General features: G+C 43.5%; 1 protein-coding gene across 1 annotated transcript in view; it reads right to left on the minus strand.

Annotated features, from left to right (window-relative positions):
* Positions 1-4,897: 4,897 nt before the first annotated feature.
* The window catches only part of LOC115168735 (RNA-binding protein 10), a gene marked incomplete at its 3' end in the record, with an annotated part of 33,708 nt that continues 21,792 nt past the window's right edge, over positions 4,898-16,813 (minus strand). Inside the window, 1 exon segment of the mRNA XM_029724276.1 lies at positions 4,898-5,058. Coding sequence (XP_029580136.1) covers positions 4,898-5,058 — 161 coding nt within the window.

Here is a 16,813-nt window from a genome sequence, read left to right on the forward strand (position 1 = left end):
GTAGACTCCTCACCACTACAGTAGACAGCAGTAGGTATCTCCTCACCACTATAGTAGACAGCTGTAGGTATCTCCTCACCACTACAGTAGACAGCTGTAGGTATCTCCTCACCACTATAGTAGACAGCTGTAGGTATCTCCTCACCACTATAGTAGACAGCTGTAGGTATCTCCTCACCACTACAGCTGTCGGTATCTCCTCACCACTACAACTGTAGGTATCTCCTCACCACTACAGCTGTAGGTATCTCCTCACCACTACAGCTGTAGGTATCTCCTCACCACTACAGCTGTAGGTATCTCCTCACCACTACAGCTGTAGGTATCTCCTCACCACTATAGTAGACAGCTGTAGGTATCTCCTCACCACTACAGTAGACAGCTGTAGGTATCTCCTCGCCACTATAGTAGACAGCTGTAGGTATCTCCTCACCACTACAGTAGACAGCTGTAGGTATCTCCTCACCACTACAGTAGGTATCTCCTCACCACTATAGTAGACAGCTGTAGGTATCTCCTCACCACTACAGTAGACAGCTGTAGGTATCTCCTCATCACTACAGTAGGTATCTCCTCACCACTACAGTAGACAGCTGTCGGTATCTCCTCACCACTACAGTAGGTATCTCCTCACCACTACAGTAGAGAGCTGTAGGTATCTCCTCACCACTATAGTAGGTATCTCCTCACCACTATAGTAGACAGCTGTAGGTATCTCCTCACCACTACAGTAGACAGCTGTAGGTATCTCCTCACCACTATAGTAGACAGCTGTAGGTATCTCCTCACCACTATAGTAGACAGCTGTAGGTATCTCCTCACCACTATAGTAGACAGCTGTAGGTATCTCCTCACCACTACAGTAGACAGCTGTAGGTATCTCCTCACCACTACAGTAGGTATCTCCTCACCACTACAGTAGGTATCTCCTTACCACTACAGTAGGTATCTCCTCACCACTATAGTAGACAGCAGTAGGTATCTCCTCACCACTACAGTAGACAGCTGTAGGTATCTCCTCACCACTACAGTAGGTATCTCCTCACCACTACAGTAGACAGCTGTAGGTATCTCCTCACCACTACAGTAGGTATCTCCTCACCACTATAGTAGACAGCTGTAGGTATCTCCTCACCACTACAGTAGACAGCTGTAGGTATCTCCTCACCACTATAGTAGGTATCTCCTCACCACTATAGTAGACAGCTGTAGGTATCTCCTCAACACTACAGTAGACAGCTGTAGGTATCTCCTCACCACTATAGTAGGTATCTCCTCACCACTATAGTAGACAGCTGTAGGTATCTCCTCACCACTACAGTAGACAGCTGTAGGTATCTCCTCACCACTATAGTAGACAGCTGTAGGTATCTCCTCACCACTATAGTAGACAGCTGTAGGTATCTCCTCACCACTACAGTAGGTATCTCCTCACCACTATAGTAGACAGCTGTAGGTATCTCCTCACCACTATAGTAGGTATCTCCTCACCACTATAGTAGACAGCTGTAGGTATCTCCTCACCACTATAGTAGGTATCTCCTCACCACTACAGTAGACAGCTGTAGGTATCTCCTCACCACTATAGTAGACAGCTGTAGGTATCTCCTCACCACTATAGTAGACAGCTGTAGGTATCTCCTCTCCACTACAGTAGGTATCTCCTCACCACTACAGTAGACAGCTGTAGGTATCTCCTCACCACTATAGTAGACAGCTGTAGGTATCTCCTCACCACTACAGTAGGTATCTCCTCACCACTACAGTAGACAGCTGTAGGTATCTCCTCACCACTATAGTAGACAGCTGTAGGTATCTCCTCACCACTACAGTAGACAGCTGTAGGTATCTCCTCACCACTATAGTAGACAGCTGTAGGTATCTCCTCACCACTACAGTAGACAGCTGTCGGTATCTCCTCACCACTACAGTAGACAGCTGTCGGTATCTCCTCACCACTACAACTGTAGGTATCTCCTCACCACTACAGCTGTAGGTATCTCCTCACCACTACAGCTGTAGGTATCTCCTCACCACTACAGTAGGTATCTCCTCACCACTACAGTAGACAGCTGTAGGTATCTCCTCACCACTACAGTAGGTATCTCCTCACCACTACAATAGGTATCTCCTCACCACTATAGTAGACAGCTGTAGGTATCTCCTCACCACTACAGTAGGTATCTCCTCACCACTACAGTAGACAGCTGCAGGTATCTCCTCACCACTATAGTAGACAGCTGTAGGTATCTCCTCACCACTACAGTAGACAGCTGTAGGTATCTCCTCACCACTATAGTAGACAGCTGTAGGTATCTCCTCACCACTATAGTAGACAGCTGTAGGTATCTCCTCACCACTACAGTAGACAGCTGTAGGTATCTCCTCACCACTATAGTAGACAGCTGTAGGTATCTCCTCACCACTACAGTAGACAGCTGTAGGTATCTCCTCACCACTACAGTAGGTATCTCCTCACCACTACAGTAGACAGCTGTAGGTATCTCCTCACCACTACAGTAGGTATCTCCTCACCACTATAGTAGACAGCTGTAGGTATCTCCTCACCACTATAGTAGACAGCTGTAGGTATCTCCTCACCACTACAGTAGGTATCTCCTCACCACTATAGTAGACAGCTGTAGGTATCTCCTCACCACTACAGTAGACAGCTGTAGGTATCTCCTCACCACTATAGTAGGTATCTCCTCACCACTATAGTAGACAGCTGTAGGTATCTCCTCACCACTACAGTAGACAGCTGTAGGTATCTCCTCACCACTATGGTAGGTATCTCCTCACCACTATAGTAGACAGCTGTAGGTATCTCCTCACCACTACAGTAGACAGCTGTAGGTATCTCCTCACCACTATAGTAGACAGCTGTAGGTATCTCCTCACCACTATAGTAGACAGCTGTAGGTATCTCCTCACCACTACAGTAGGTATCTCCTCACCACTATAGTAGACAGCTGTAGGTATCTCCTCACCACTATAGTAGGTATCTCCTCACCACTATAGTAGACAGCTGTAGGTATCTCCTCACCACTATAGTAGGTATCTCCTCACCACTATAGTAGACAGCTGTAGGTATCTCCTCACCACTACAGTAGACAGCTGTAGGTATCTCCTCACCACTATAGTAGACAGCTGTAGGTATCTCCTCACCACTATAGTAGACAGCTGTAGGTATCTCCTCACCACTACAGTAGATATCTCCTCACCACTACAGTAGACAGCTGTAGGTATCTCCTCACCACTATAGTAGACAGCTGTAGGTATCTCCTCACCACTAAAGTAGGTATCTCCTCACCACTACAGTAGACAGCTGTAGGTATCTCCTCACCACTATAGTAGACAGCTGTAGGTATCTCCTCACCACTACAGTAGACAGCTGTAGGTATCTCCTCACCACTATAGTAGACAGCTGTAGGTATCTCCTCACCACTACAGTAGACAGCTGTCGGTATCTCCTCACCACTACAGTAGACAGCTGTCGGTATCTCCTCACCACTACAACTGTAGGTATCTCCTCACCACTACAGCTGTAGGTATCTCCTCACCACTACAGCTGTAGGTATCTCCTCACCACTACAGTAGGTATCTCCTCACCACTACAGTAGACAGCTGTAGGTATCTCCTCACCACTACAGTAGGTATCTCCTCACCACTACAGTAGGTATCTCCTCACCACTATAGTAGACAGCTGTAGGTATCTCCTCACCACTACAGTAGGTATCTCCTCACCACTACAGTAGACAGCTGCAGGTATCTCCTCACCACTATAGTAGACAGCTGTAGGTATCTCCTCACCACTACAGTAGACAGCTGTAGGTATCTCCTCACCACTATAGTAGACAGCTGTAGGTATCTCCTCACCACTATAGTAGACAGCTGTAGGTATCTCCTCACCACTACAGTAGACAGCTGTAGGTATCTCCTCACCACTATAGTAGACAGCTGTAGGTATCTCCTCACCACTACAGTAGACAGCTGTCGGTATCTCCTCACCACTACAGTAGGTATCTCCTCACCACTACAGTAGGTATCTCCTCACCACTATAGTAGACAGCTGTAGGTATCTCCTCACCACTACAGTAGACAGCTGTAGGTATCTCCTCGCCACTATAGTAGACAGCTGTAGGTATCTCCTCACCACTACAGCTGTAGGTATCTCCTCACCACTATAGTAGGTATCTCTTCACCACTATAGTAGACAGCTGTAGGTATCTCCTCACCACTACAGTAGACAGCTGTAGGTATCTCCTCACCACTACAGTAGGTATCTCCTCGCCACTATAGTAGACAGCTGTAGGTATCTCCTCACCACTACAGTAGACAGCAGTAGGTATCTCCTCACCACTATAGTAGGTATCTCCTCACCACTATAGTAGACAGCTGTAGGTATCTCCTCACCACTACAGTAGGTATCTCCTCGCCACTATAGTAGACAGCAGTAGGTATCTCCTCACCACTATAGTAGGTATCTCCTCACCACTATAGTAGACAGCAGTAGGTATCTCCTCACCACTATAGTAGGTATCTCCTCACCACTATAGTAGACAGCTGTAGGTATCTCCTCACCACTATAGTAGGTATCTCCTCACCACTATAGTAGACAGCTGTAGGTATCTCCTCACCACTACAGTAGACAGCTGTAGGTATCTCCTCACCACTACAGTAGACAGCTGTAGGTATCTCCTCACCACTACAGTAGGTATCTCCTCACCACTACAGTAGGTATCTCCTCACCACTACAGTAGGTATCTCCTCACCACTATAGTAGACAGCTGTAGGTATCTCCTCACCACTACAGTAGACAGCTGTAGGTATCTCCTCACCACTACAGTAGGTATCTCCTCACCACTATAGTAGACAGCTGTAGGTATCTCCTCACCACTATAGTAGACAGCTGCAGGAAAGCGAAGCCACGGTTGAGTTGTGTTTGCTTATCCTTGATCAGTCGAACATTAGAAGGAGACAGAGTAGCGAAGGGAGCCAGAGTAGACAGGATGGACTCCAGGGAGGTATGGGGACCCAGGTTCCTCAGGATCAGAGCTGGAGAGAAGAGAGAGAACATTAGAAGGGCAACAGAGTAGACAGGATGGACTCCAGGGAGGTATGGGGACCTCAGGATCAGAGCTGGAGGTGGGAGAGATTGATGAATTGATGTATGTATTGATTGATGTATGTATTGATGTATTGATGTAATGATTGATGTATTTATGTATTGATAGATGTATTGATTGATGTATTTATTGACGTATTGATGCATTGCTATATGTATTGATAGATGGATGTATTAATAGATGTATTGATTGATTGATGTATTTATTGACGTATTGATGCATTGCTATATGTATTGATAGATGGATGTATTAATAGATGTATTGATTGATTGATGTATTTATTGACATATTTATGTATTGATAGATGTATGTATTGATTGATGTTATTGCTAGATGTGTTGATGTATTGATTGATGTATGTATTGATGTATGTATTGATTGATGTATGTATTGATTCATCCTATTTTTCCAACTTAATTGAGGAAAATAAGAACAATCCGAAATTTCTTTTTGACACTGTCGCAAAGCTAACTAAAAAGCAGCATTCGCAAATGGAGGATGGCTTTCACTTCAGCAGTAATAAATTTATGAACTTTTTTGAGGAAAAGATCATGATCATTAGAAAGCAAATTACGGACTCCTCTTTAAATCTGGGTATTCCTCCAGGGCTTCATTGTCCAGAGTCTGCACAACTCTGCCAGGACCTTGGCTCAAGGGAGATACTAAAGTGTTTTAGTACTATATCTCTTGACACAATGATGAAAATAATCATGGCCTCCAAACCCTCAAGCTGCATACTGGACCCTATTCCAACTAAACTACTGAAAGAGCTGCTTCCTGTGCTTGGCCCTCCTATGTTGAACATAATAAACGGCTCTCTATCCACCGGATGTGTACCAAGCTCACTAAAAGTGGCAGTAATAAAGCCTCTCTTGAAAAAGCCGAATCTTGACCCAGAAATTATAAAAAACTATCGGCCTATATCGAATCTTCCATTCCTCTCAAAAATTTTAGAAAAAGTTGTTGCGCAGCAACTCACTGCCTTCCTGAAGACAAACAATGTATACGAAACGCTTCAGTCTGGTTTTAGACCCCATCATAGCACTGAGACTGCACTTGTGAAGGTGGTAAATGACCTTTTAATGACGTCAGACCGAGGCTCTGCATCTGTCCTCATGCTCCTAGATCTTAGTGCCGCTTTTGATACCATCGATCACCACATTCTTTTGGAGAGATTGGAAACCCAAATTGGTCTACATGGACAAGTTCTGGCCTGGTTTAGATCTTATCTGTCGGAAAGATATCAGTTTGTCTCTGTGAATGGTTCGTCCTCTGACAAATCAATTGTAAATTTCGGTGTTCCTCAAGGTTCCGTTCTAGGACCACTATTGTTTTCACTATATATTTTACCTCTTGGGGATGTCATTCGAAAACATAATGTTAAATTTCACTGCTATGCGGACGACACACAGCTGTACATTTCAATGAAACATGGTGAAGCCCCAAAATTGCTCTCGCTAGAAGCCTGTGTTTCAGACATAAGGAAGTGGATGGCTGCAAATTTTCTACTTTTAAACTCGGACAAAACAGAGATGCTTGTCCTAGGTCCCAAGAAACAAAGAGATCTTCTGTTGAATCTGACAATTAATCTGGATGGTTGTACAGTCGTCTCAAATAAAACTGTGAAGGACCTCGGCGTTACTCTGGACCCTGATCTCTCTTTTGAAGAACATATCAAGACTGCTTCAAGGACAGCTTTTTTCCATCTACGTAACATTGCAAAAATCAGAAACTTTCTGTCCAAAAATGACGCAGAAAAATTAATCCATGCTTTTGTTACTTCTAGGCTCGACTACTGCAATGCTCTACTTTCCGGCTACCCGGATAAAGCACTAAACAAACTTCAGTTAGTGCTAAATACGGCTGCTAGAATCCTGACTAGAACCAAAAAATTTGATCATATTACTCCAGTGCTAGCTTCCCTACACTGGCTTCCTGTTAAGGCAAGGGCTGATTTCAAGGTTTTACTGCTAACCTACAAAGCATTACATGGGCTTGCTCCTACCTATCTTTCCGATTTGGTCCTGCCGTACATACCTACACGTACGCTACGGTCACAAGACGCAGGCCTCCTAATTGTCCCTAGAATTTCTAAGCAAACGGCTGGAGGTAGGGCTTTCTCCTATAGAGCACCATTTTTATGGAATGGTCTGCCTACCCATGTGAGAGACGCAGACTCAGTCTCAACCTTTAAGTCTTTACTGAAGACTTATCTCTTCAGTAGGTCCTATGATTAAGTATAGTCTGGCCCAGGAGTGTGAAGGTGAACGGAAAGGCTGGAGCAACGAACCGCCCTTGCTGTCTCTGCCTTGTCGGTTCCCCTCTTCCCACTGGGATTCTCTGCCTCTAACCCTTTTACAGGGGCTGAGTCACTGACTTACTGGTGTTCTTCCATGCCGTCCATGGGAGGGGTGCGTCACTTGAGTAGGTTGAGCCACTGACGTGGTCTTCCTGTCTGGGTTGGCGCCCCCCCCTTGGGTTGTGCCGTGGCGGACATCTTTGTGGGCTATACTCGGCCTTGTCTTCGGACGGTAAGTTGGTGGTTGTAGATATCCCTCTAGTGGTGTGGGGGGCTGTGCTTTGGCAAAGTGGGTGGGGTTATATCCTGCCTGTTTGGCCCTGTCCGGGGGTATCATCGGATGGGGCCACAGTGTCTTCTGATCCCTCCTGTCTCAGCCTCCAGTATTTATGCTGCAGTAGTTTATGTGTCGGGGGGCTAGGGTCAGTCTGTTACATCTGGAGTATTCTCTTGTCTTATCCGGTGTCCTGTGTGAATGTAAATATGCTCTCTCTAATTCTCTCTTTCTTTCTTTCTTTCTCTCGGAGGACCTGAGCCCTAGGACTACCTGGCATGATGACTCCTTGCTGTCCCCAGTCCACCTGGCCATGCTGCTGCTCCAGTTTCAACTGTTCTGCCTGCGGCTACGGAACCCTGACCTGTTCACCGGACGTGCTTGTTGCACCCTCGACAATTACTATGATTATTATTATTTGACCATGCTGGTCATTTACGAACATTTTAACATCTTGACTATGTTCTGTTATAATATCCACCCGGCACAGCCAGAAGAGGACTGGCCACCCCTCATAGCCTGGTTCCTCTCTAGGTTTCTTCCTAGGTTTTTGGCCTTTCTCAGGAGTTTTTCCTAGGGAGTTTTTCCCAGCCACCGTGCTTCTTTCACATGCATTGCTTGCTGTTTGGGGTTTTAGGCTGGGTTTCTGTACAGCACTTTGAGATTTCAGCTGATGTACGAAGGGCTATATAAATAAATTTGATTTGATTTGATTTGATTTGATTAATGTATTGACTGATGGATGTATTGATTGATATATGGATGTATTGATTGATGTACTGATGTATTGATTGACAAATGTATTGATGTATGTATTTCTTGATGTATTTCTTGATGTATTTCTTGAAGCATTGATAGATTAATTGATTGATATATGTATTGACGGATTTATAGATTTATTGACTGATGTAAACTCAGCAAAAAAAGAAACGTCTCTCTTTCAAAGATAATTAGTAAAAATCCAAATAACTTCACAGATCTTCATTGTAAAGGGTTTAAACACTGTTTCCCATGCTTGTTCAATGAACCATAAACAATTAATGAACATGCACCTGTGGAGCGGTCGTTAACAGCTTACAGACGGTAGGCAATTAAGGTCACAGTTATGAAAACTTAGGACACCAAAGAAGCCTTTCTACTGACTCTGAAAAACACCAAAAGAAAGATGCCCAGGGTCCCTGCTCATCTGCGTGAACGTGCCATAGGCATGCTGCAAGGAGGCATGAGGACTGCAGATGTGGCCAGGGAAATAAATTGCAATGTCCGTACTGTGAGACACCTAAGACAGCGCTACAGGGAGACAGGATGCACAGCTGATCGTCCTCGCAGTGGCAGACCACGTGTAACAACACCTGTACAGGATCGGTACATCCAAACATCACACCTGCGGGACAGGTACAGGATGGCAACAACAACTGCCCGTGTTACATCAGGAACGCACAATCCCTCCATCAGTGCTCAGACTGTCCACAATAGGCTGATAGAGGCTGGACTGAGGGCTTGTAGGCCTGTTGTAAGGCAGGTCTTCACCAGACATCTCCGGCAACAACGTCGCCTATGGCACAAACCCACCGTCGCTGGACGAGACAGGACTGGCAAAAGTGCTCTTCACTGACGAGTCATGGTTTTGTCTCACCAGGGGTGCTGGTCGGATTCACATTTATTGTCGAAGGAATGAGCGTTATACTGAGGCCTGTACTCTGGAGCGAGATCGATTTGGAGGTGGAGGGTCCGTCATGGTCTGGGGCGGTGTGTCACAGCATCATCGGACTGAGCTTGTTGTCATTGCAGGCAATCTCAACGCTGTGCGTTACAGGGAAGACATCCTCCTCCCTCATGTGGTACCCTTCCTGCAGGCTCATCCTGACATGACCCTCCAGCATGACAATGCCACCAGCCATACTGCTCGTTTTGTGCGTGATTTCCTGCAAGACAGGAATGTTAGTGTTCTGCAATGGCCAGCGAAGAGCCCGGATCTCAATCACATTGAGCACGTCTGGGACCTGTTGGATCGGAGGGTGAGGGCTAGGGCCATTCCCCCCAGAAATGTCCGGGAACTTGCAGGTGCATTGGTGGAAGAGTGGGGTAACATCTCACAGCAAGAACTGGCAAATCTGCTGCAGTCCATGAGGAGGAGATGCACTGCAGTACTTAATGCAGCAGGTGGCCACACCAGATACTGACTGTTACTTATGATTTTGACCCCCCCTTTGTTCAGGGACACATTATTCCATTTCTGTTAGTCACATGTCTGTGGAACTTGTTCAGTTTATTTCTCAGTTGTTGAATCTTGTTGTGTTCATACAAATATTTACACATGTTAAGTTTACTGAAAATAAACGCAGTCGACAGTGAGAGGACGTTTCTTTTTTGCTGAGTTTATGTATTGATTGATGTATTGATATATGTATGTATTGATATATTGATAGATGTATTGATTGACAGATGTATTGATTGAAGTACTGATTGACAGATGTATTGATTGATGTATTGTTAGATGTATTGATGTACTGATGGATGTATTGATGTATTGATAGTTATTGACATGTGTATTGATATATGTATTGATTGATGTATGTATTTATATATGCGTTGATGTATTGATTGGTGTATTGATTGATGTATTGATTGATGTATGGATGCATTGATTGATGTATTGATTGATGTATGGATGTATTGATTGATGTGTTGATTGATGTATTGATGTGTTGATTGATGTATTGATGTGTTGATTGATGTATTGTTAGATATATTGATTGACATATTGATTGACGTATGTATTGTTAGATATATTGACGTATTGATTGATGTATTGATTGACGTATTGATTGATGTATTGTTAGATGTATTGATTGACGTATTGATTTATGTATTGTTAGATGTATTGATTGACGTATGTACTGATAGATGTATTGACATACTGATGGATGTATTGATAGATGATTTATTGATATATGTATTGATATGTGTATTGATTGATGTATGTATTTATGTATGCGTTGATGTATTGATTGACATACTGATGGATGTATTGATTGACGTATGTACTGATAGATGTATTGACATACTGATGGATGTATTGATAGATTTATTGATATGTGATTTATTGATTGATGTATTGACATACTGATGGATGTATTGATGTATTGTTAGATGTATTGATTGACATATGTATTGATAGATGTATTGACATACTGATGGATGTATTGATGTATTGATAGATTTATTGATATATGTATTGATATGTGTATTGATTGATGTATTGACATACTGATGGATGTATTGATGTATTGTTAGATGTATTGATTGACGTATGTACTGATAGATGTATTGACATACTGATGGATGTATTGATGTATTGTTAGATATATTGATAGATGTATTGATTGACGTATGTATTGATGGATGTATTGACATACTGGTGGATGTATTGATAGATTTATTGATATGTGTATTGATTGATGTATGTATTTATGTATGCGTTGATGTATTGATTGACATACTGATGGATGTATTGATATACTGATGGATGTATTGATGTATTGTTAGATGTATTGATTGACGTATGTACTGATAGATGTATTGACATACTGATGGATGTATTGGCTCTGCAACTTTGAATCCAAATCAGGAAGCCCATAGTGGCTAGCTCATCCAGTTCTATTGACTCGTGTCACCATGGATACTGCTGTTGTTTTCAAATCTCACAGAGGACTTGGACTTGTTACGTGTACGAAGCCTGATGTCTAAACTGGACTGTCTGGATGTATGGGTGCATGACACCGGCCCAGACGTTCTGGTATTCTCAGAGACCTGGCTGATTATGGATGCATGACACCGGCCCAGACGTTCTGGTATCCTCAGAGACCAGGCTGTATCTAGGTGCATGACACCGGCTCAGACGTTCTGGTATTCTCAGAGACCTGGCTGTGTCTGGGTGCATGACACCGGCCCAGACGTTCTGGTATTCTCAGAGACCTGGCTGATTATGGGTGCATGACACCGGCCCAGACGTTCTGGTATCCTCAGAGACCTGGCTGTGTCTGGGTGCATGACACCGGCCCAGACGTTCTGGTATTCTCAGAGACCTGGCTGATTATGGATGCATGACACCGGCCCAGATGTTCTGGTATCCTCAGAGACCTGGCTGATTATGGATGCATGACACCGGCCCAGATGTTCTGGTATCCTCAGAGACCTGGCTGATTATGGATGCACAACACCGGCCCAGATGTTCTGGTATCCTGAGAGACCTGGCTGATTATGGATGCATGACACCGGCCCAGACGTTCTGGTATTCTCAGAGACCTGGCTGATTATGGGTAAAGATGTTGCCATTGCGGACTATAACATTTTTAGATGTGATAGATTTAAAAAGGGGGGGGCGTGGGAGTGGCTATTTACGTAAGATCTTCTCTTATGGCATCTTGCTCTCTTAGCTTCTCTGTCCCCATAATGTGAGCTGTTGGTTGAAAAAGTAGCCATCAGCCAAAAGATGCATATATTATTGCTGTGGTCTACTGCCCCCCCTCCCCAGCGGCTTGGCGGAGGCTGTTGGTATTATTTCTGATTATTTAAAACCCTTTCTGGTATCTGAACTGGTTGTGTTTATTGAAAATAAATAATACAAAAATATCATATTTACATAAGTATTCAGACCCTTTACTCAGTACTTTGTTGAAGCACCTTTATCAGTGATTACAGCCTCGAGTCTTCTTGGGTATGACGCTACAAGCTTGGCACACCTGTATTTGGGGAGTTTCTCCCATTCTTCTCTGCAGATCCTCTCAAGCTCTGTCAGGTTGGATGGGGATCGTCACTGCACAGCTATTTTCAGGTCTCTCCAGAGATGTCCGATCGGGTTCAAGTCCGGGCTCTGATTGGGCCACTCAATGACATTCAGAGACTTGTCCCAAAGCCACTCCTGCGTTGTCTTGGCTGTGTGCTTAGGGTCATTGTCCTGTTGGAAGGTGAACCTTCGCCCCAGTCTGAGATCCTGAGCCCTCCGGAGCAGGTTTTCATCAAGGATCTCTCTGTACATTGCTCTGTTCATGCTGCCACCACCATGTTTCACTGTAGGGATGGTGCCAGGTTTTCTCCAGATGTGACGCTTGGCATTCAGGCCAAATAATCTTGTTTCTCCTTAAGGTGCCTTTTGGCAAACACCAAGCGGGCTGTCATGTGCCTTTTACTGAGGAGTGGTTTCCGTCTGGCCACTCTACCATAAAGGCCTGATTGGTGGAGTGCTGCAAAGATAGTTGTCGTTCTGGAAGGTTCTCCCATCTCCACAGAGGAACTCTAGAACTCTGTCAGAGTGACCATCGTGTTCTTGGTCACCTCCCTGACCAAGGCCCTTCTCCCTCGATTGCTCAGTTTGGCCGGGCAGCCAGCTCTAGGAAGTCTTGGTGGTTCCAAACTTCTTCCATTTAAGAATGATGGAGGCCACTGTGTTCTTGGGGACCTTCAATGGTGCAGAAATGTTTTGGTACCCTTCCCCAGATCTGTGCATCGACACAATCCTGTCTCTGAGCTCTACGGACAATTCCTTTGACCTCATGGCCTGGTTTTTGCTCTGACATGCACTGTTAACTGTGGGACTTTATATAGACAGGTGTGTGTGCCTTTCCAAATCATGTCACATCAATTGAATTTACCACAAGTGGATCAATTTCAAGTCTCATACCAAAGGGTCTAAATACTTATGTAAATAAGGTATCTGTTTTTATTTTTTATACATTTGCAAAAAAAACAAAACAAAACCGCTTAACTTTGTCTTTATGCGGTATTGTGTGTAGATTGAGGATTATTTTTTATTTAATCCATTTTAGAATAAGGCTGTAAAGGGTGTGAATACTTTCCAAATGCACCGTATGTAATGAGAGAGCAGCATTCTCTCGTGTTTAACTACGCAGCACTCATGCAGAAACGTACTATGTATCTATCCTCATCAATTCAATTTAGACTTACAAATGAACAAACCCAGCCTCAGGCTTGAATAACACTGGATGGGCCCATTCCGTCTCCACAGAGTTGATTCTGTATGTGGAACAACTTACAGAGCTCTGTAATGAGAGGTTCTGGTACCCCTTGGTCAGTTCAGAGTAATGACCAGAGACCTCTACGTTGGTAAATGGGGCTGGTTTTCTTAGTGTGTATGTTTGATGTATTTATGCAGGGCTCATCTGAAAAAAGACACCAGTCTCAGACACCAGTCTCGTAACATGTATTGATTTATTTATATATTGATGCATTGCTTGATGGATTGATGTATTGACTGATGTATTGATTGATGTATTGATAGACGTTTGATAGATGTATTGACTGATGTACTGATATATTGATTGATGTATTGATGTATGGATTGATGTGTTGACTGGTGTATTGACTAATGTGTTGATGTATTGGTAGATGTACTGATGTATTGATGTATGGACTGATGTATTGATTAATGGATTGACGTAGTACGACATAATTAGATCCAACACAAAAAGGAGTGACACGTTGGAAATTATTAACCAAAACATTTAGCAAATTGGAACGCTACCTGGCCCTAAACAGAGAGTACACAGCGGCAGAATACCTGACCACCGTGACTGACCCAAAATTAAGGAAAGCTTTGACTATGTACAGACTCAGTGAGCATAGCCTTGCTATTGAGAAAGGCCGCCGTAGGCAGACCTGGCTCTCAAGAGAAGACAGGCTATGTGCAACACTGCCCACAAAATGAGGTGGAAACTGAGCTGCACTTCCTAACCTCCTGCCAAATGGTTGACCATTTCAGAGACACATATTTCCCTCAGATTACACAGATCCACAAAGAAAGAAGCAAATCACATTGATAAACCCCTATATCGACTAGGTGATATACCAGTGTGCCCTCACTGCAGCAAGATGTGTAACCTCTTGCCCTATGCAAAGTGGCACCATTGTAAATACAACCCATATATACACTGAACAAAAATATAAAACGCAACATGCAACAACTTCAACGATTTACCTGAGTTACAGTTCATATAAGGAAATCAGTCAATTTAAATAAATAAATTAGGCCCTAATCTATGGATTTCACATGACAGGGCATAGGCCCACCCACTGGGGAGCCAGGCCTAGCCAATCAGAATGAGTTTTTACCCACAAAAGGCTTTTATTACAGACAGAAATACTCCTCAGTTTCATCAGCTGGTCTCAGACGATCCCGCAGGTGAAGAAGCCGGATGTGGAGGTCCTGGACTGGTGTGGTTACACGTGGTTTGCGGTTGTGAAGCTGGTTGGAAGTACTGCCAAATTCTCTAAAACGATGTTGGAGGCGGCTTATGGTAGAGAAAGGAACATTAAATTATCTGGCAACACCTCTGGACATTACTGCAGTAAGCATGCCAATTGCACCAACACAAGGTGCACCTGTGTAACGATCATGCTGTTTAATCAGCTTCTTGATATGCCACACCTGTCAGGTGAATGGAATATTTTGGCAAAGAAGAAATGCTCACGAACAGGGATGTAAAAAAAATATCTCTGTGCACAACATTTGACAAGAATAAGCTTTTTGTGCATATGGACAACTTTCTGGGATGTTTTATTTCAGCTCATGAAACATGGGACCAATACTTTACATGTTGTGTTAATATTTTTGTTCAGTGTATATCATTCTACATAAGTATTCACACCCCTAAGTCAATACTTTGTAGAATCACCTTTGGCAGCGATTACAGCTGTGAGTCATCCTGGGTAAATCTCTAAGAACTTTCCACACCTCGATTGTGAAACATTTGCCCATTTATTCTTTTCAAAAATGTTTCAAGCTCTGTCAAATTGGTTGTTGATCATTGCTAGACAACCGTTTTCAGGTCTCGCCATAGAATTTCAAGTAGATTTAAGTCAAAACTGTAACTCAGCCACTCAGGAACATTCACTGTCTACTTGGTAAGCAAGTCTATATTTAGCCTTGTGTTTTAGGTTATTGTACTGCTGAATGGTGAATTAATCTCCGAGTGTCTAGTGGAAAGCAGACCAGGTTTTCCTTTAGGATTTTCCCTGTGCTTAGCTGCATTATTTTTATGCCGATGACAAGCATACCCATAACATGATGCAGACACCACCATGCTCACCACCATGCTCTCTAATCCTTAATGATGACAAGCATACCCATAACATGATGCAGCCACCACCATGCTCTCTAATCCTTAATGATGACAAGCATACCCATAACATGATGCAGACACTACCATGCTCTCTAATCCTTAATGATGACAAGCATACCCATAACATGATGCAGCCACCACCATGCTTGAAAATATATAGAGTGGTACTCGGTCATGTGTTGTGTTGAATTTGCCCCAAACATAACACTTTGTATTCAGGGCATAAAGTTAATTTCTTTGCCATCATTTTTACAGTTTTACTTTAGTGCCTTATTACAAACAGGATGCATGTTTTGGAATATTTTTTATTCTGTACAGGCTTCGTTCTTTTCACTCTGTCATTCAGATTAGTATTGTGGAGTAACTACAGCTAAGCTGCTAACGTTAGCCATCAAGCTAACAAACAGGATGCATTCAGGTTAGTATTGTGGAGTAACTACAGCTAAGCTGCTAACGTTAGCCATCAAGCTAACAAACAGGATGCATTCAGGTTAGTATTGTGGAGTAACTACAGCTAAGCTGCTAACGTTAGCCATCAAGCTAACAAACAGGATGCATTCAGGTTAGTATTGTGGAGTAACTACCACTAAGCTGCTAACGTTAGCCATCAAGCTAACAAACAGGATGCATTCAGGTTAGTATTGTGGAGTAACTACAGCTAAGCTGCTAACATTAGCCATCAAGCTAACAAACAGGATGCATTCAGGTTAGTATTATGGAGTAACTACAGCTAAGTTGCTAACGTTAGCCATCAAGCTAACGAAGTTAGCCCCAGATGAGTTTTCCAATGGAGCCCTCTTTGTCTGGAGAAGTAAATTAATGGTTCCAGAGCTGTAGAAGCTTTATCTTCAACACTTTGTTTGGGGACCAAACTGGATCCCTCAGAGTTCCAATGTGCTGTAGGAGCTTTATCTTCTACGCTTTGCTTGGGGACAAACTGGATCCCTCAAAGTACCAATGCGTCGATTGT

This window comes from Salmo trutta, chromosome 30 (assembly GCF_901001165.1).
Source record: "Salmo trutta chromosome 30, fSalTru1.1, whole genome shotgun sequence".
NCBI lineage: Eukaryota > Metazoa > Chordata > Actinopteri > Salmoniformes > Salmonidae > Salmo > Salmo trutta.